The 21889-nt window shown below is 34.7% G+C and overlaps 1 protein-coding gene across 2 annotated transcripts in view; it reads right to left on the reverse strand.

The window, feature by feature from the left end:
• The window catches only part of Schip1 (Schwannomin interacting protein 1), a 28485-nt gene extending 6900 nt beyond the window's left edge, over nucleotides 1–21585 (reverse strand). The window contains exons 1-12 of one of the 2 annotated variants that reach the window (XM_018512624.1): nucleotides 21488–21585; nucleotides 21064–21317; nucleotides 20785–20896; nucleotides 18354–18971; nucleotides 11843–11914; nucleotides 10337–10629; nucleotides 8378–8473; nucleotides 6483–6823; nucleotides 5506–5706; nucleotides 4645–4815; nucleotides 3501–4044; nucleotides 2421–2522 (exon numbers count right to left, since the gene is read on the reverse strand). In XM_018512624.1, coding sequence (XP_018368126.1) covers nucleotides 2421–2522; nucleotides 3501–4044; nucleotides 4645–4815; nucleotides 5506–5706; nucleotides 6483–6823; nucleotides 8378–8473; nucleotides 10337–10629; nucleotides 11843–11914; nucleotides 18354–18971; nucleotides 20785–20896; nucleotides 21064–21265 — 2752 coding nt within the window. In that variant the 5' untranslated portion in view covers nucleotides 21266–21317; nucleotides 21488–21585. Of the gene's footprint in view, nucleotides 1–2420; nucleotides 2523–3500; nucleotides 4045–4632; nucleotides 4816–5505; nucleotides 5707–6482; nucleotides 6824–8377; nucleotides 8474–10336; nucleotides 10630–11842; nucleotides 11915–12248; nucleotides 12296–18353; nucleotides 18972–20784; nucleotides 20897–21063; nucleotides 21318–21487 lie in introns of those variants that run through there. The other variant, XM_018512623.1, reaches the window with a different exon arrangement.
• Nucleotides 21586–21889: the final 304 nt, after the last annotated feature.

Consider the following 21889-nt stretch of genomic DNA (forward strand, 5'->3'; position numbering starts at 1 on the left):
ATCGCGCACTCTCGTTGTGCACCTCCCTATCCTGACAAACCAATTAGTTTCTTTTCTTGCAAAATTTATATATCTATCGGATGCTCGTCTTAAATTTCTCCAAGTTCTTTATACTACTCCTCCCCTTCCGCTGGCTTTGCGAACTCGCTTTCTCTCTTCTAGAGTTATCGTGGACAGAATTATAATCTAGAAAGGGAGTCGCTGATCGGACTCGGTCTAAGGTTGCAGAGGTGCAACTGATCTCGAGGATGAGCCACGAGGCTTGCACGCGCGCGAGACGAAGACGGCACAAGACTGCACGAGACTATATTACTGCAAAACGAGTCGAGCGATCCGAGATCTTTCGTTAAGGTTTGCTGATCGCGAAGGAGGCGTTCAATAGCGATGATGGTGGTGGTAGTGGCGGCAACAGCGGTTGTGGAAGTGGCTCTCTGTCTACTGGAGCCTAACATTTAGGAAGGCTTCTCACGGGGATTCTCGGTGAAAGTGCTCGACGAGAATGTGTTGGCTTATATGCGAGTCGACTATACGTTTCCGAGTTCACAATTCGCTTTGGAAAATGGGTATAAAGAGAATTGCATCTGATGCTGTCTTCAGCGGACGCCTACAATAGCTTTCGGAATGAATGGCTTGATGTGATGAGACACATTCCCGCAGTCCCTTTTAGGAGTAACACACTTTTAGATACAATAAGAAAGTTGATATACAAGTGTGTGTAATATCGATTTTACATAATACATTTTGTGCTATACGTTGTACATCATGTACTTTATGTATCTATTGTAGCGTATTGCTTACAATTGATACATTTGAATAATTTAATGAGCACAAACTGAACAATATATACCAAAAACAAATTTTTCAGAAAGTCTGAAAAACACAAAAGTGTAACATTTATAGTAAGAATATGCAAATTGTAATCGTCATCAAAATTTCTTTTTTATCGAGTTCAGTTGAGGATTAAGAAAATATTACAAAAATATAATTTTAAATCTCATTTATACATTGATATATTAAATTAGATTAACAAATTAATGTTTAAAAAAACACGTGTAAATACATTTCTAAATGATTTTATATCGCAAAAGATTGTGATCGATTTAGTTTGTCTTTATATTCTCGCATATTTCCTTTCGCATAGAAACAACGTGAATGTTATGCAACTACGATGTACTTCGCCATATAATAATCAGATGCACGAGAAAGTTATATACATTCAATTTATTATCATATAATTATATTATCAACTGGAAAGAAAATAATCTGCCGCATGTAAAACGTTATTTAACTTATTGATGCGCTACGCAAACTTTAGCTCTCTCATCAGTCGCATCGTTGTAACAAAAAATCATTAAATCATCTTCGGGATCGTGCGTAAAACGTTTCGGTTGACCAATCATGCGTGACTTTTGCCCTGTGCGCAATTCAACATTTGGAACACGATATAAATCTCTCGGTCTAGGTGGACAATATATCCAAAATATGTCATCTATCAAAAACGATGAAGCATAGAAAAAAAACGCATTTCCTGCGTTAATAATTGAAAAATTAACACATCTGAATACACAGACGATTTATATGAACTTATACTTAATTTATCCTTCTATGTGCTTCGTTGTTGGAAATCGTCGAGTGTCAAGGTTTATCAATCTCGCGATATATTATCGCGATAAATTATCGCGCCTGTTGATGCTAAATAATCAGACTCTTCTCCATTTTTTCAACAACTTTTCTTAACTAATAATTATTTTACCGTTAAATTCTAATAGATTAAAAACAAAATTCCACTTTCAAAAGAGCTTTCAGAAAATCTGAAGACGATCAACTCGTTCCTTTGGAAATATTGTTGTACGTCTATTTCGCAAATTTTCGTATTAAGAATCTACATAATATGCGTCCGCCTACTTGCTGATGCCCCCGCAAAATATATATTCAATGCAAACGTGAAACCTTAGACAGAACTGATGCTCTACTGGGTGTTTGCCAAACATATTACGATAACTAAATGAGATACGATTAGAATACATCAAGTAGAAAACGTGTGTGTGTGTGTGTGAATGAACGGAAAACTTTCATTGACCCGAGAGCTTGAGTTAATTTAAGAATTTATCTCTATGATATAAGAAAGAAAATATTGGAAATCAATAGAACTGCATTGCATATCGGAGAATGAAATTAGTTAGATAAATATGCATAAAATTGTCCTTTTTACGATGTTATCTAAAAATGTATAAGATGCAATATTAAAAAAAAAAAAACAATTTGAATTATATATAATTTTAAAGAAAGATATATAATATCCTGTTTCGATATTAAATTTAATAAAATTGCTATAATAATAGTCTAAGTTCGTAATCCTGCTATAATTCAAGTGTCATATAAAAATAATTACTGATTTGTATGGAAAGAATGTTGATTACTTACTCGACGTTCCTCCTCACGTGCAGCTCTAAGGTGCGATTCGATCGCATCCAGGTCGATTTTTGGCATCGCTGTCTCGATGTTATAAACGTCGAAGCCACCTTTAATAGTACACGAATGTTAAACGTGAGTACCTTTACCCTATGTCGACGATATGGCGGACTGAACAACCGAATGGAAACTAGTAAGTAACGAACCATCGCGTGTGTGTACCTAAGTAATCTCGAGTGTGATCAGTCCAAAATTAAAGTTTATCTCGTTCGGCTATACTTTTCAAGGGTCAATCAATATAAATATATATGTATATTGTAAATATATTCTATTCTATGTTTTTCAAATTTGTTGCAAATTTTAACATTTGATATCAACTTTTCAAATAAAAATTAAATATTTTAACACTTTGGAAGATTTGAATATAAAAATCAAGATAATCTTATTGCTCTGTTCCATATAGGTTCATTAATCGATAATTAATTTTAATATAAGCTTACTTTGAGAGATTTGATCAAGTAATATAATGCTAAGAATTATAAACCTAAAGCATTAAAAAAATATTTAAAAAAGTAATTATTTAAAATAGCGTTTTCAAGGCCGTGTGTAATTATTGTAGTTAAAACAGTTACTGATATTGAGTCGCCATCACCATTAATAATACAAAAACAATTTTTTTCAATTACTAAGAAAAGTGAGCCAGTTAATTACTTCCAGTAGAACGTGAGTGTCATAAAATGCACATATTTATTAAAAACGATTATACGTTTTGCACTAAAAATATAAAAGATATACGGAAAATAACAATTTGTGCAAAAAAAAATGTATCGGTAATATATCTACGACAGAAAAAATCTATTGTGTAAAAAATTATTTTAATACAAGAATTACAAGGTATTAAAATTAAAAAGATAATAATGTTTAACATTTAAAAACCAATTGTAGCAAAATATTAAATGATTAGAAAGAAATAATATTAATATTGCAGACATATTACTAAAACGATAATATAGAAACATATAAAATGAAAAATTAAAACTGTGAATGAATAGAACAAATAGAGTAAAAAGACACATTGAGATATCTACCAGATCCATTGTCGATGTCAACGCGGCGCTTATCGAGACGCCTCTGAGAGTTAGAGTTTCGCGATTGTTGCTGCTGCTGTTGCTGCTGTTGCTGTTGACGACGCTTGGCCTGGTTCTTAACCATCTTTTCCTTCTTCCGAGCATCGGCGCTGGACGCCTCCGGAAGTTGGCGATCCAACAGCTTGTTAGTATCCATGTGATCCTTGACGATCGAGGTGGACCGCGGTTGGCGCATACTTTCGATCGATTCCATCGCGACCACGTCCGGTACCGGCTGGGCGTATTTCTCAAGATCGACGCCGATGTCCCGGCCGATACTCGACAGTAAATCGATTTCCTCCAGTTTCGTATAGGTCGGCCGCTCCTCAGCGAAGCCCTCGGAGTAGTCACTGTTACTCTCCGACTCGTCGTCGTCGACCGAACCGCCCGTCGACGTTGACGTCGTCGTCACCGGCTGACGGTTGCCTATTTTGGAGCGATCTGAATGAGGCAACTCCTTTGCCTCGCGTATTAGGTCGATGTGCTCCACCACGATGTCCTCCGTCTGCGCCCACACCGAAATCATTTGTGTTTAATCGACCATGCACGAGAACATCGCGAGTCAGATAGGTGCGAGACTCAATGACAGGAAATAGGATTAATCGGGATAGTAATTGTCATGCAAATCAATTGCATAATAACGTTAAAAAGGTCTCAGACAGAAAAGCCGCGGAAATTGTGTATTCTATGATAATTAAGTTTAATTATGGATGAACAACATAGTGCGTGCAACAGCAAGATTTAAGAATTAATGAAATTCAAGGCGAGTTCAGCTTAGATCACGGATAAATACAAGACTGTTAAACGTTAAAACTAATTATATAACTAATATGACTAATAAAACTAATACTATAACAATTAAAAATATTATAATTATAATAGAAAGAATAAGAGTTAATATATACGTTGAATAAAATCAAGATGAAATAAACATCTATTTTAAATATTATTTAAAGTCATTTGAATTAGTAATTTTCATCTATGTTGGACTTTCCAACGATGATGTTTTATAGTTGTTATAAAAACCGTCGCTTTAGGATATGATTTTAACTTACAATTAATCTTAATTGCACTAATGATTGTAGAAAATCACCTTCGAGCTCACCTCGCCGATCTCGCTAGTCTTTCCAGAGTCTAGAATCTCCTCGATCTCCGGAAACTGCAGGCTTTCATTTACGCTGGTAGTCAACTCCACTAGCTCAACTTCGACGGGTACTTCCCTCTCACGTTTATCCTCAAAAGTCACTTGCGACAATTCGATAGCGCACTCATCCACCTGCACAGTGGACAGTAGTTAAAAAATTTTTAATTTTTGACCAAAATAGAAATCTCCATAAAAATAAACTTTATTCAAAAACACTAAAACTAATCATTTATAAATTTCTTAACTAAAAAATTTACATTATTTATATAATAAAATTTATTTTTTTGTACAATATTATTTTTATTTACTATAATATTATCTATTATTAAATATACATACGAAAAATTATTAAATATATTTTAAATATTTAAAATTGACAATAAAATAGTTTTATTTTAATTATACAAAATTATTAATTTATTTCCATAAAATTATTAATTTATTTCCATAAATTTTAAAACATGCCGTTTCTTTAATGAACTCTAGCTTTAGAGGATGGCAGAATCGAATTGATTGTGAGCTCCTTATTCTATAAAATAGTTCTGTCATTATTTACCAATCTTAAAAGAATAATTGTGGCTGCAAATAAGCTCGTCCAAATGCGAACAATATACCTTCCAATATAAAATATTTTGAACGTCTCTCTCTTTCTTTTACTGATAAATAATAATAAAATGATGTATAATAATTTTAAAAATATGATAATAGGATATTATAACATTGTTATATGTGATAATAGGATATTATAACATTGTATTTATATTTTATCTAAAATAAAATTTTTTTAAATAAATTTTAGCTAAAAATTAAAAAATTTCAAACCACTGTAATCTGGTTGGCCAGACTCTCTTCCCGTTCGTCTAAGAGCGTCAGGTGAGTTTCTGCCTCGACGATGCCGTTTATGACTTCCTCCGGCTCCGGCGAAAACGCCTTCTCCTCGGATTTAGAGACCTCCACACTCTTGACGTAGTTGATGCACTTTTCCGAAGGCGGCACCACCGCCTCATACAGAGAGGTCACAGTCTGGAACATAAGAGAGACGAGAGTGGCATGATGATGTCACGAAAGCGAGAGTATGTGTTCGTAGAAGGGTGTTTGATTATTTTTACGCGTTGATAACTTACGTCGACTATCGTCTGGTTTTCCTAGTGACAGATTTATTTTTATTTAGAATGATTTTGCGCGATTGTCATGATGTGACTCGTGCAAAAAAATTAGTCCAATCCTTCTGCTGACGACGAATGTTAATAAAATCGATTCAAACGTTCTCTCTTTTTAGAGAAAGAGAGAGAGAGAGAGAGAAAGAGAAATAGATAAATTGACAATTCGTCAACGATCTTTCTGTTAAGACATTTGAAAATTGAAAATCTTTAAATCAAAAAAAGTCCCGGACAAAAGAAAAAAATCATCGACAGATATATGTATTTCAGAAATAAAAGGTCTGTTTTTTATTGCTGCATTCTGAACCGGTGCAATAAGTTGAAGTGAAACAAACGTATATTTAATATTTCACTTCAACTTATTGGACCGTGTGCACCAGTTCATAGAGTGCAGCAATAAAAAACAGATCTAAAATTGTTCATCCGACACTCAACATCTTCGGAATTTTTTGTCTTGAAAGAAAAAAGAAATTTAGAATGGAGAATCTTAAGAGATACATACATATATTATCAAATATATTATATATGGCGCTCATTTCTACAAACATCTAAATTTTTAATATTCTCTATCACATCTTTGTGATTCTTTACGATGTTACAAGTACGGTCAGTTTGTTCAATTAATGATGGATATTATACCTGTATATTAAATTTGGGCTTCTCATAAAAGATCTTGCGATCGTTGCGCTGGCCACAGAGATGATTGATACTGTCGTTGATATTGTTATTGTACTCGTCGTTCTCCGGCAACGGAGCTACCTCATCATGGTGATGAAGTGGCGGGTAATCGGAACAACTATCGTGTTCGTCCTCAGTCAGGTCTGTGTCCGATAGCAGGGAAGGTGCCAAATGCTGAAAGCCGGGATAGTTGGGATTGACGATGCCGCGGCAGCCTGCTGGCAGATTCCCTTCTTCAGACCAATCGGACCACTCGGATGGCGTCAACTCGTGCGACGAGTTCTCATGCGGAGAGTTACGCCCTGCAACATTTCGCAGTTATGCTCATCTCAGCATCAGCCGAATAATTGGACGTCGTAGCTCGTGACTCATCATCGCGCACCGCGCTAGTCGGCTCGTGCGCTTGTAGGCTGATTGTCTTTCCACCAGCAATACTTTACTCTGACGAGTGACTAAATCTCGCTCTTAATTTTAGAACACATACCTCTAGAAAAATTCCGAAAACACACATCATGGATCTCATTGAAGACTCATTGTAACTTTGATAGATTGTAACATCGGGGGATTCAGATTCATATTTCAGACTTCTTTTATTTTAAAGCTCTGAGATTTAGGAATATACCTGTACAGATCGTAATGACAAAAAGTTTTGCATTGTTAAGTTATAAAATAAAACTCTCCTTTCTTTTTCCTGGAGCAAGCGAAATTTCGATCGAGTCTGGGAAACCCATGTGTGTGATCTAGGGTTAAAGATTGAAAATTGTGTCACTCTGTTTCAAAACGCTCAATTTTCACTCTTTAGAGTGAGATTCTACTCCAAAGAATTTAGAAAGCACACATGCGACATCGATAAGAATTCCTCATGTTCGGTTTCAACAATTCTTTGTCTTCGAGAATTCTTGATTGTTGTTAGATTTGTTGGTTATCATTGAATAGATCAATGATGTCATGATCAATCATTGGTTCCTGAGCTTTAATTTTATACATAATTACTGATCATGAAAAGACTTGTGGCTGTGTAGTCTCTTTCTATAAACTGCAATGTCCTTTATATGGATCTTTGGTTTTATGGGACAGATTAACACGCTGGATTATTATCAGCTGCTGTAGCTTCAAATTATTGTGGCATTATATATATTGTAATATTAACTTCTAAATATAGATTACTGACTCTAGAAATTTTACATTTCATGAATAATTTTATATTCTGCTTCTGCGCTGATAATTTTTAAATTTAGACTACAGTTGCAGATATAAAATACTTAATAAATAATACCGTAAATCACATTGTGTATTGTAAGTTAATTATTGTGAAAGTGTACCATACTTTGTCTGCAATACGCGACCGCGAATAACTTTGGTTGAACTAAAAATCTCGAGCTTGTACTTTACGGATAATGGTTAATGTCAAGGATGTAAAACGCGTTATTAATGGCAACCACTGGAAAATATCGAAGTTCGCCACACGTGTCTGTCGCGCTTCTATGACGAAACCTTCAATCGCCATTGTTTTCCAATAAAATCTCGAACATCAGTATAGCGTAGCATTTGAAAGAAGTATGACTAAAAAGTAGGCCAATCAATTAATTGCTCGATAGAAGCGAAGATCTGCGAAATTAATAAATCTAATAACTCAGATGTATTCATTTATTATCTAGACATATTCTTTATTAAAAATGTGTATGTAATCAATACAAAAATATATGTTTTTCTTCTATCTCTTTGGAATTACTTCACTTATCAATTTTTTTTTAATTTTTTCACAAATTATGTCGTAATTTAATCACATGAAGAAGTTCTTATTCTATTCTATTGTACGATTCTACATGGGTTGGTTCAGGGACGATAGGGCTCACCTTCGTAACCAGTGAGGCTTTCGATGGAGCTGCTACTTTGTATCCTCAGCCCGGTTAGATTGTTGTTTACGTTGGCGGATTGCTCTTCGATCGTGCCTAATAATACAAGTCTCTTACTTATAAATCATTTGCTTTTATCTTTCTCTAAATCCTTTTTATGCTCTATCAATTTCCTTTTTTTTTCTCTGAATTTATTTATTCTACATTTCCCTAATGCGAAATCGCATATAATAATAGAATAATATGATAGAATAATATAGATTATCGGCCGCATTAACAATATACATCAATCATATAAATAATTTCACGTGAATAAATAATTGGCAGAATACAGATATCTCTGAATTTATTTATTCTACATTTCCCTGATGCGAAATCGCATATAATAATAGAATAATATGATAGAATAATATAGATTATCGGCCGCATTATATTAACAACATCAATCATATAAATAATTTCACGTGAATAAATAATTGGCAGAATACAGATGGCAAATGTTGAAATGTGAGATGATTAATAATGACGTATATTGTACATACAGAATGTTCAGTAAAAATCGTAACAACACTTAAAGAAAAATTCCTGAGATTATTTAGAAACGAAAATTCCAATACCAAAATATCAGTAATTAGAAATATCACTTAATAAATATCACTTAATAACTTAATCTTATCGTGAACATAATCTTTCTACCGATATTAACAAGACGCAACGAGTAGCTTTTAGCACTTTACGTTCTACTATCTAAACGCGCAAAATTTAGGCGGTGCAATTCGCTAACATTAAATATTTATAAATCATACATTATTATAGCCCCGACATTTTGGTATTAGAATTTTCGTCTTAAAGTTATGTCAGGAATCTTCCTTTAAGCGTTGTTACAATCTTGACGGGACATCCTGTATTATACATAGAATGTAATGCATGTTTATATACGTACAAGGTATCCCGAAATTCGCGAATCAAAATACCACACAGCAAAACAGTTTTCAAAAAATTAAATAAAAAATAATAATAATAATATTCGATTTGTATGAATCACATCACATATGCGCATAAGAAGAGCTACCAAATATATGTATACGGTCAAAGTTAGATATTGAGATAAAAATAATTATACGATATATGTATAAATTTCTAAATACATTTATCTCAATCATACTATGCGCCGCATACTGTCGGCTTTACAACACAATTATTTAACTGAAATAATAATCTAGATCACAAATTAATTTTTAATCATCAATTTAATACTATCAGCACATTTAAAATTTTGTAAAGAACTTATTGTGAAAAATATTACCTCAGCCAGAAATCGAACGGGACTGAAAAGTTATTTGTAAATTTTTATTTTAAGCAATAGTTTGTGAAATAATAAAGGTTTAAATATGGCCAATTATGGACTACGTTTAGATACGCGAACTATATTCAAACGTTGAAGTGCGCGTTTACTAATACCACCGCATGTGTAATTCATGGACAGGTAGCCGTATAAAGGTAATCTATAGTTAATTATACTCAAGCTCTTATATTTCAAAAACTACTTGAAATAAAAATGTACACTTTTTTATTTAACTTTTCGAAAATTTTCTAGCTGGTATATGTTAATTTCGGGACACACATATACATATATGTATATATAAAAGAAATATATAATATATATACGTATACAAAATTAAATATATGCACATATATAAATATAAAATATCGTTACTTTGATATTTTAATTTAATATTGTAATTATTAATAATTCTGTAAGAGTAAATTATTGCATATTTTCTAAAACGCAGAAGGAGCATCTAAAGATGGTTCTTTTAAAATCGATACAAGTTTGTAATATGCGCACACTGGGCACATACACACACGCACACACACACACACACACAGCTAAAGGTAAGCAGATTATAGCGATTGACAAACGCAATTTAAATTTAACACTTTTAACAGCACACTCACCTTCGTAATCGGCGAGGCTTTCGATGGAGCTGTTCCTCCGTATCCTCAGCTCGGTGAGATTATTGTTGACGTTGACGGGTTGCTGCGTTGACGGGTTGCTCTGCTGCACGTTGTCGCGCGCGATCGCTAGAGAGGACCACGTGGTGGTGTCCTCGGCCAGCCGGAAATCCGCCGACTCGTCGTTCGGGTAATCCGGTTCAGGAGTGGCGACCGGCTCCTGAGCTGCGTTCTCGTTGCGATCGCCGATCTCGCCGGCCCCGACGCTCCGGCTCGGGCTGTGCCTGCGGAGCTGGCTGCGAGCGAGACCGAGAAATGAGTCCAGGTGGATCGATACTAGCGTTGCCGTTAGGTATACCGCTCGAGCCCGCCGATGCCGAGGCGGCATAGGCGGCAGCACGCCTACGGCCGCCACGGAGACGGATCAGACGTTTATATTTAGCGTAACTTATAACTAGGAAATAATCAGCCGACTTGGTCAGGCAAAGATTACAGCGATTGACATTTGCAGCCATGACTCGACGTAACTCCGCGTGCACGGCCATTATATGACGTGTATTTATTTAGTTCTTCGCTTCTCCTAATTATATATAATATGTTAGGGAATGTGAATGAGAAAATATTGTTTCCTTGAGGAAACATTGGTAATTAAGCTCACTTTGATTTGGGACATCATTAATAAATATAATATATATATAGATTGTAGAATTGAAATTGATAACAGAAATAATTCATTTATCGATTTTCCATTACCGCTGGAGTATTTCAGCAACTATATATTTAGTGTGGATTTTAAAATAATTTATTTTAAATTAAAAATCCTCTATTTAAATCTTTCATTACAAAAGTACTATTAACACTCAAAATAAGTGTAATTGATTGACCATTATTAATATTAATTTCTATAAGAATACTATTTTTGTTATTATAATAAATGATTTAAGTTGGAGTGTTAACAGTATTTTTAACACACAAAATAAATGATTAATTGGCCAGTATTAGTATTAAATTTCTATAAAGGCAACTGTCATATTTCTTGCAATTTTTGACTATCAAGAGTTGGAAAAAGAGTCGAATAATTTTTTTAATCTTCAGGGTGGAAAAAAATTATATCTTCAATCCGATTTACATATTATTTAAAAAAAATAATAAACAAAAATAATTTTTTAATACCTAAAATATTTAAGATAGAAGAGCGTACAACATTCAAAGTGATTATAAAGAATGTAAACTCGTTATAAAATAACATTGATAATAAAAACTTATAAAAACGGCTCTATAACGGCCAGGATTAAAAACCAGCACTTGAGAAACACATTATGTAATATGAAGAACAAAGTAGCAGCTTTCCACGAATTGTGGCATTCACATTTCCGTGTCCGTTTCAGCACCTCGATTAGGGGATGATTATTATCTGCGCACGTGATCGCCGGCCCGGCCGGCCGTCAATTAACCCTCTATTACGAGCGCCGTAATAGATTTGATCATCTCGTTGTCGGGATAACTTACTTGTTGTTCAGTCCATTGGGATGCAACGACACCGAGACCGACTCCCTGAGCCGCATATCGATTGATCCTCGTCTGAAAAAGAACGCGTACGATCGGTTTAATTCCTCCATTCTCCGAAACAGACAGAGACAGTGAGAGAAAAAAAGGGGATGAATCTTCGCGCGCGCACTTTACTGGCCACCCTCCTCTGGCGCAACAGAGAGAGGGAGAGAAAGAGAGAGAGAGAGAGCGCTCGGAAACAAACGTGAGATCCTCTGCGAGAACTCCCGGGAGATTGTCAATCGGGCAAGTAGCCACAAGAACGAGCGGAACCGCGAATCGATTGTGAGACACACAGTCAAACTCTCTCCGGCTCTCCGTCCAGCATTCAACGAGGCTACCGAGGGAAATAGGGAATGGGACTCACCGTCCGCCATGTTGAAGTCGTGCGCAAGGTTGCTTGCGTTCAGCCCCGCGGTTTATCGACTCGCGACCGACACCCTCGTTTTACCCTCCCCTCCCCCCCCCGCCCTCGACCACCCACCGTTTTGTTCGCCAACCCCCTCTTCCTCAGGGATGGTTTCGCACGTTCGAGCGCCCTGAAACTTCGCGTCCTACCTCTTCTCAGCATCGCCATCATATTTGATTTTATGAAGGTGTGACTCGGAGTAAACTTTAATTAACTACCTAGTAAACAAGATGATGCTATTTATCGTCATTTTAACGTTACATTGACGCCCTTAACGTCACAATTAATAAAAATATTAGAAAGTTTTTGCAATAACGTGAATCCAGATACGGTGAATGGTAAAGTCATGTTATCCTTTTCTTAGTTAGTTGTTAAGAAAAAAGATAACCTGACTATCTGATCTTATTTGGATAAACGGTATTGCACAAACTTTCTAATATCAGCTTGTTTACTGGGTAATCGAACTGGGTGTCAAACTTATCAAGTAACGTATCTGTGCTATGTCTTGTTAATTAACACATAGAATTTTTGGTTGTTCAACGGATATAAAGAAAAAAAGGGATTAAATTAGGGTCAACGATTTATATTTAGAAATTTTACTGCAAACGCGGTTCTGCCAGTTGAACTTAATAGTCGATTAAATTAATTGGTATTTGCATGTATATATTTGGAGCACATTTAGGACGTAAGCTTTCTGTTACAAGATAATCTTGATGACTCTGATTTGACTATGACGAAAATAAAAATCAGAACGTACTTAAATCGAATGTAATAGCAGAAGCGTAAACGCCCCTTTTATATTTCCTCTGCAATTTTCGCCTCCTAGAAGCTTAATTCATTTACGCTTCTGTAATTTTTCCCTTACATTCGACTTATGCTCCACCTTTTATTATCATCAGGAAAGAAACAATGTGCTTTTTACATTCATTGTTCATGCTATTTTAGTAACTTATACTATTGTTTCATAATAGTAATGCGACATAGAAAAATATACAATAAATATTAAAAATTTTATATCTAGAAATATCCACATTTTGCATCCACCATACATACCGATTTGTTTTTTTTTATGTACTTAAATATCACGTAATTTTCGTGTTATTTATCTAGATATGCCTTACAATTTGCAATAGAATGCACGTATGATAAATTTGAAAAATCAAAATGGATTTCTATAGAAATTAACTCTTTGTGATCTCATAATGCTATTAAAAGATTTTATAGGAGCAAAAAATTTCAAATATATAGAATTACATTTATTTTTCATAATAATTAACTTATGATATCGAATCAAATTTTTCCTTGCTGATTTTATGAAACTTTGTAAAAAGTGGTTTATATTAGATATTAGGTTTATGAAATCATTTATGTACTATAGAAACATTTTGTTTTATTTTACAAAGAGGAAGATAATGCGTGTGCGAACTAGAAATTGTGGATCATTTGCTGTCCCCTAAAATTAAAACGGCACTATCACGGTCTATGTAGCGTCATCTTCATCTCGCACGTGCGTGACAGTCCTTAGCCCCGTATCCCAAGGCAACTCCTTAACCACCCTCATCTTGCTTTCCGATCCCTCGAGTATTCTTTCGCAATGCGTTTCGCGTCTTTCCGCGGAATCAAGAAGTATATTACAGGCAGTGTGCCAAGAGAATCTCGTTCTAAAAATTTTCACACGAATAACGCGAACGTAAATAATTGCATCCTTATTAATACATATTAATGTAATCTTTGAAAATCCACTTTTTTAAAAGTCTACTTCAAATTTTTCGAAAAATCTGCATATTGTAAGAAAAAATATCTTGTTTGTGTGATATCAAAAATTTATTAAAATATTTTTTTCTAAACGCAACAAAATATCAAAATTCTTGATATATTTAAAACACTTTATGGGATATTCAGTTTGTTTCAATTACGTTTAGAACTTTTATTTATTTTTCATGCGAAATTAATTCGTACTTAAAATTTCCCGAAATCTGATTTATACCGTAGAATTTACGAATAATTTACAGTAATTTATAAAAAAGAAATTACACTAATTTATATGAGAAATTTCTTCATTCTTCGATTTTAATTGATACAGAATGTCGGTTTAGAGCTTTTATCAGCCTGCGGACTGATAATTTTGCTGGTGGTGCCTTTTATTTGACGACGGCAGTCACGCGTCGATCGATCGATTCGCCACGCCGCGACGCGACGCGTCGCGTCGCGTCACGTAGCGTCGCGTCGCGTTGCACGGCGCCGTTCTTTCTATCTGGCCGAAAAAGCGTCGGCGTGTACCACGAATTTTGCACGCGCGACGTCAAGTCCTCGTTCGGGATGCACCAAGATGCACCTTGCCGCCAGCATTGCCGCACTTGGCGCGTTCCGCTTCGAGGCCTCACGGCGAGGTGGTCGCACGAGGAATACATGTGCACGCGAGCGATAAAAATATATGTATATTATTTTCGATCAACACCGTTATTGTACACAGCACTAATAAGTATTAAAACCAAAGAAAAAAATTTCGAATCGATCGAAAAAAGAATTACAAGAAAAGTCTACAGACCAAGTAGACAAGAGAGGGATCAGAGTGATGCAATGAAATCTTAATGATAAAAAAGAAAAGAATTGAAGATTATTATCTTATGATGATCCTCTGCTAGATGTCATTAAACTGATAACCTTAATATCGTTCTTTCATGCTTTTAGAATAACTAGTAATATTACTGAGCAATATATTGTTTTAATTATCCAACAGTTTCTATTAATTTATTCAAACCAACACAATCCGGTTTGTTATAATTTTACATAATAATTTATGTATTATATGATTACACTACTCGAGTGACAATTATAGATCATTGCATCGATTCATTTTGTTACACGAGGTGAATCATAAGATTACCCCTCAAAGAAGCCGAAAAGAGAGAAATCTGAAAAATCTATATTCTTCCTCAATATCTATATCTTTCGATAATATTGCAACTTAAAAAAGAATGATTTATTTTTAGAAGTGTTCTTCTTCTTATAAAGAACGCATTGTACAGTAGTGCCTCATTCATATAAAAAAATATATTTTATGAAAATTATTTGGATTAATAAACGTTCTGCAAACGGTAGAGACTTTTCATGGACTCGTGATTTTCATCCCTCGAGTTTTCGAAAAAATAGCGACGCAGAACACTTAAATACTGTTGGTTCAATCATATAGAATCGCGCATCCCCATAGGCATATCACTTGATTCACTTACATCTTTGAATCGGCAGGTCACCGACAGCTGTCCTCTCGCAAGACGCAGGAGAGTCTCTTCGCTGATCGGATCCTCAAGCGTTGTTCAAAAGGAGTCTCGCATTCGCCGTCGCTATCGCCGTCGTCGGCAAATGCACTAGGTTTAGCACTTGGGAATGTATCACGCGAGGATGCGAATCGAATTACTACGCTACGATTTAGCTCGCAAAAATACAAAAGGAAGCGCAACGACGAGTCTTGGTGCGCGACGCGAAGAGACTGCGAGGCCACGGTGTCGGCGTTCAATGTCCCTCTCTTTTTCTCTTTGTCTTTCTCTCTCCCTTTCCATTCGATAGTTACTACTCTCTCGTTTTAACTAACGTCTCCGTCTCCATTCCTCTCCCTTATTCGTTGCGCACCAGTATCACCCTTCACGATGACGAAAGATAGACGCAGGCGCAAACCCCTCCGCGGGGGTTGCTGACTCGATTTGTTCTCTTCTCCGCGTCGCGATGTGATTTCGTTATGAGAGAGACTTGCCAATTATCGATCCAACAGTCGATCTTGATTTGGGACAATGGGAGTCGACGCCCGACACCTTGCTACACTTACCGTAATTTCACCTTTCGTCATGTATGATATGAATTAATAACAAGGATGCCAACAATACAATTCAGTTTCGTATTTAGATGACATAAATTCAGGATTTAATATAAATTGTATGTCGAGTTATCTTACACAGCTCAACTAGATAATTGCGTTTAGCGTCAACTATAGAAATACTTGTCCAAGTTGTTTAATGAATAACTGGTAGTTAATTAGAAATGTTTATATATATTCTTCAGTAGTAAGAGAAAATTCAAGCGTAATAAGAGGTTTCACTATTTTAAATAATACGTGACAGTTTTTAGCAAGGTTACAACAACAGCCTTACAACATTACGATATATAAATAACACTGTAACTTTTCATTAAAAAAAAATATACATGTACAAAAACAGAAGTATGGTAATAAATCATTTAAATTTATTTATCTTAATTTAAAACTGTACAATTTATTTTTATTAAAAGGAATATTACTTAATTGAAATTATGTGTGTAACGTATAATTTATGAGTTACTTTGATCCTAGTATTACTTCATTAGTTATTGTACTCTACTCTTTTATTTACGTCTATTACCACCACCGGCCAGTATGGTCAGAACTCGCACGAAGATGTTCAATGTATCCAGATAAATTGAGATTGCACTGCAAAAATACAAACATTAATTTTATATTGTGACAATTCTTAGATAATAAAAAAAAAATTATTTTGTGATTACGTATTCATATTTCATATCACTTAAGTAGGTGCTCTAAAAGCTTTAAGGGGCGATTTCTCATATTAAATCAAGAAAACTTCATATATGTCCAAAAAGGGAGAGGTTTCAAAGACACAAATCAAATTGAAGGAAAAACGTCGTTTTGTAAAAATATCAAAATCTATTTGGGTTATTATGATGAAACTTTTATACCTTTCAAATATGCACAAAGTTTCATTAAAATAACCCTAGTTTTCAAAATAAATAAAAAAAACGCACGAAATTTTTCCTCCACTTTGACAGCTTGTATCTTAAAACCAAACCGTTTCGAACATATAGTCATATGAAGTTTTCGTTTTGATCTCTCTCTAGTGTGAAAAATCATTCCTTAAAATTTTTTAGAGTACTTAACTATCACTCTATATATATAATTATAATATAAAAAAAACTGACAAGGGAAACAACACCAGGTGACGGTGTCGGGGATTTTTATGTGCTTTTTACAGGCTATTCTTGAGCGAAAAAAAAAACGATATATATCCAGCCGTTTCAGTCATTGGCCCATAGTTCCGAAGAAATCGATTTTTTAAATAATTATTGTAATAATTTGAAAAACGTACCGTATAGAAAAATATCAATATCTTTATAAATTTCATTTTAATTTAATGTTATTCATTTTAATTACTTTTTGATTGTAATGAAATTTCAAGAAATTACAAATTAATATTAAACACTCATTTATGAAATATTTATTATTATCATCATTATCGTCGTTGTTATTTACATGAACGCATAAATAAGATTGTAATGAAAATTGTTAGTTTCTAATGAAATTAGAAATTGGAAATTGTAATTAGAAATAAGTAAATCATATGTTTGTAATTTTCTTTTCATTAATATTAATCGATTTATTAATAACAATAGAAAACTAATTGTGTTTTGTAGATATACATTGTATGGGATGATATAAATCATAAAAACAAGAAAAACATAAATATTTATTGCATTGTGAACACCTTTCAAATAAATTTTTGTTGCAGACAAAATAACTTTTTCTAATATCTGGAGGAAAGCAGATTTGATTAACATTATGGAAATAGTTTTTTTCAGAAATCAATTTTGATGAGAACTAAACATATTTTATCATCGGTGCGAAAACTGGAGATGATAATTGATGATGAATCATCGAATGGTTTAATGACATTCTCTCGCGTCGACAGTTCTTTGCATAAATTAGTTTTCTATTATTATATTTCTTCGAAACTATGGGCCAATGGTTGAAACGGCCGAACATGTATAATTTTTTTTTTCGCTCAACAGCCTGTAAAAAGCGCGGGAATCAAAATCCCCGACACTATCACCTGATGTTCCCTTTGTGAATTTAATAATATTTAAAAAGAGAAATATTAAAAATTGTAAAATATTCATTATTCACAAACATTATAATTTCTTTGCAACACATTATTAACATTTTTCCATGAGATGAGAAAAATCAACATTTTATTTAATAACAATCCTTCCTATTCCGAACTACTTTTTTTGATTACTTACTTATTTATTGGATCGTATGGCCTATCATGAATGTTGTACATCGGATAAGTTTCCGCTTGTTTGATGATTTTTTGCGTGTCATAGAGCAGGAATCCGGAAAATAGCAGAAGGCCGCCATAAAGAGCTACAGAATACAGTCCGGATCCAAGAGCGGTCGTAGGTGGAAGGAACATAGAACCGAGCGAGCTGGCAAATACTACGCCTAAACCAATAGCAAGCGGACCGCCCATTGCCAGAAATTTATCGCTGGGCGCGGAAACGGCAATCGCTGATAAACCACCGACTATCCCAGCGGTGTACCAAGCAGCTCGGATAACCAATGCTCCACCCAAAAGAGTCAACGGTGCTACAACGGCGCCCAAGATTCCAGTATGTACTAGCCAAGCCATATGTTTGCTATTGAATCCTTCCTTATATGGAAGTCCTTGTACAATCATGCCGCTGCCAATCATTGCAGCCAATGATACACCTATAGCGACCCATCCCTGACGCATTATCATGTTCATTACAACGGGAGAACGCAGGCACATAGCCGCAGACGCTGCGCTGGCAGCAATGGACGCACCAAAGTACGTGTAAGTGGACTTCACTCTGTCTTTAACGTATTGCGGCCATAAGCTGTATGGAAAAAAATAATTCTAGGTTTTATTTTATCTTGTCAAGTTGAATTCAATTAGAATTCAATTAGTAGAATAGAAAGGACCCCGCACGTTTCTTATGGATTTTGATTCTCAAATCTTCTCATATTTTGGGAAATTGTAGTTCCAAGTGTCTCGATTAAAAATGTCAATGGGCGCGATCTCCTAAAATTAACAGTTTTCGAAATATAACTATTCAAACTTGGTTAATTCTATTATTTCGGATATTGGGCAATACAAACAATCTCGATCCTACATGATCTTACAACTTGAAAAAATACTTCGATGAACCTTATAACATGTGAAATAAGGCTGCCATAATTGCATTTCGTTTCGCGATCCCAATTGTGGCTAAAAATGATAATAAGTAAAATAATGATAAGTACCAATCGACCATTGTACCAATTCGAGTCAACAGTAGCACGTTCCACACGATTCTTCCCACTGCTACTCAACTTGGGTAATATTAAGTCAGAAAATGTATGCACACTAACTTTATTCATATGACATTACTCATTGTTTATTTTTAGCCACAATTGAGATGGCGAAGCGAAATGCAACTACGACAACCTTATTTCGCATGTTATAAGATTCATCTAAGTATTTTTTTCCAAATCTGTAGGATCATATGGGACTAAGATTGTTTATATCGCCCAAAATCCAAAATAGAAATTAACTAAGTTTGAACAGAGTTATATCTCGAAAATTTAATTTTAGGAGGCCCATTGACACTTTTAATCAAGATACCTGGAACTACAATTTCCCAAAATATGGAAAGATTTGACCGAGAACTAAAATCCATAAGAAACATGTGGGGTCCTTTATGATACAAACAAACTGCAAGCTGTTTTCATATTGAGAGTAAATTCTGAGCTACAAATAGTAATAAAATTCTATGCATATATATTTGGAAATTGTATTAAAACGCTTAAGAACTTTTATAGCGGATTCAGTCGTCACTTGTATTACACTAGATTAATGCACTAAAAACATTATATTATACGTGAAATTAGTTAAATGTAAAAAAGCATATAAATATTTACAATTAAATACCCAAATATTATATATTGTCACGTTATTTAATAGAATACATATACAGAGTGAATGTTAATGCATGCCTGTACCTTTTACTATGAGAAGTGAGTTATCGACTGCAGTTGTGATCATCTAAACTATTCTAAACGAAGCAGCATATAAATGGCTGTTGCTTAGATCGCACATACATGCTGAAATAACACAGATGATCATTATAAATTCAAAAAGAATTCACTTTTTTAAATTCTTTCTTTGAATTTACGAAATCTTTCAAATAAACTGAAAAGAAGTACAGTCGATAACTCACTTCTCATGGTAAAAGAATACAGACATATAATAACATTCACTCTATATATGTATTATTTCATCATCAAAGTTGATTAAATTATGCCGCTGTATTTAGATACTTCATATAAAGCAGCCCTTGAAGTCCATTCTACAATTACATAATCATAGTTGTAAATGATTACAGCTATAAGAATTGATCAATCACTGTCGAATATGAAGAGACTACTGTAGAATGGGCTTAATGTGCATTAATTCAATGTAGTGACTAGTACAAATGATCAAATTCACTATTACGTTTTCTACAATACCTCATTACCTAAGCTTTAAATCTTAAAAAATTGACCAATCATAATCGTTTATTCCTCTCACATTTGACTGTGACCGATTAATGTCTTATATAATTTAAGACTTAAAATTTAAGTAATAACTTATTGTAGAAATTATCCATTAGAGAAAAACAAGTTGCTTACTGTGCATGATCTATGGCACCCGTTTGTGAAGAAAGACCTAATCCATAATAACAAAGACCACCTAATCCCATCAGTGCTCCTCCAGCGACTGCTGCTTTTCCAACGTTAAATGCTGCAAAACAACAATAGACATCAGTCTCACAAAACAGAACTATATAAATGTAGCTAATACAATCTTAAGGAGCTAATACGTTCTCAAGGATTTCTATCAAGTCTTGCCGATACTGTACATCATATACATGGCAATCAATTATCACCTAATAAAAATATTCGTCTTACCCGTTTCGCCAGCCGGGGCCGTCGCTTGCTCCACCACAGTGGCTCTTCTTCTCGCGGTTCTCGTGTAAGAGCTACGTCCATCGTTGACGAATAATCTTGCGATCTGACCCTTGGAAAATTGCGGCGTCGGAACGACCGGAGTTCGGACGAGTGACGCCAAACCTGGCGAAACCCCAGCCCGACAGATCTTCGCTACCAACATCCCGTTTCTTTAATTCTCGCTTCTTCGCGTTTCCTGCGGTTTCCTGACAGTTCTGCACAGAGAAAACAGAAACACGTTATTTACTACGTCACATGTACCGTACTCACGTTGTCATCATGACGTTGAATTCCCGTTTACATGGAAATGTTTCACGATGAAATTTTGAAGGTTCAAAGGGATCGCGTTGTTATGAAGAAAATAATTTCATCGCAATTTACTCACATGACGCAATAATGGTGCGATTGTTTCACAACGCACACTGGACCAGAGCAGCCAAACGGCGCATGCGAGAATGTGCAAGAAATCGAGAATCACCGCAGTATATATAAGTAGCGCAACTCTCTGTCGGCACCTTTGATGTTAGTGTTGGCCAAAATAAAGTGCGCATGTGTGAAATAAGCAAGTTACCATGGCGCTGCCATGGTTACTACCTAGACTTCTTTCTCATTTTATCCTTTTTCCGTTCTGTCAAAACTCACTAGATCTATTCGCATCGCATTCCAACTAATGCGTTGAAGAGAGTAAGTGCTATTGTAAGAACATATTTTTTTTTGGAACATATTAAAGCATGCGATGCAAATAAACCTACTATTGCGATGAAATAATTTAAACTTTATGAAAATT

Source organism: Trachymyrmex cornetzi, unplaced genomic scaffold (assembly GCF_001594075.2).
Source record: "Trachymyrmex cornetzi isolate Tcor2-1 unplaced genomic scaffold, Tcor1.1 scaffold416, whole genome shotgun sequence".
In the NCBI taxonomy this organism is placed as follows: domain Eukaryota; kingdom Metazoa; phylum Arthropoda; class Insecta; order Hymenoptera; family Formicidae; genus Trachymyrmex; species Trachymyrmex cornetzi.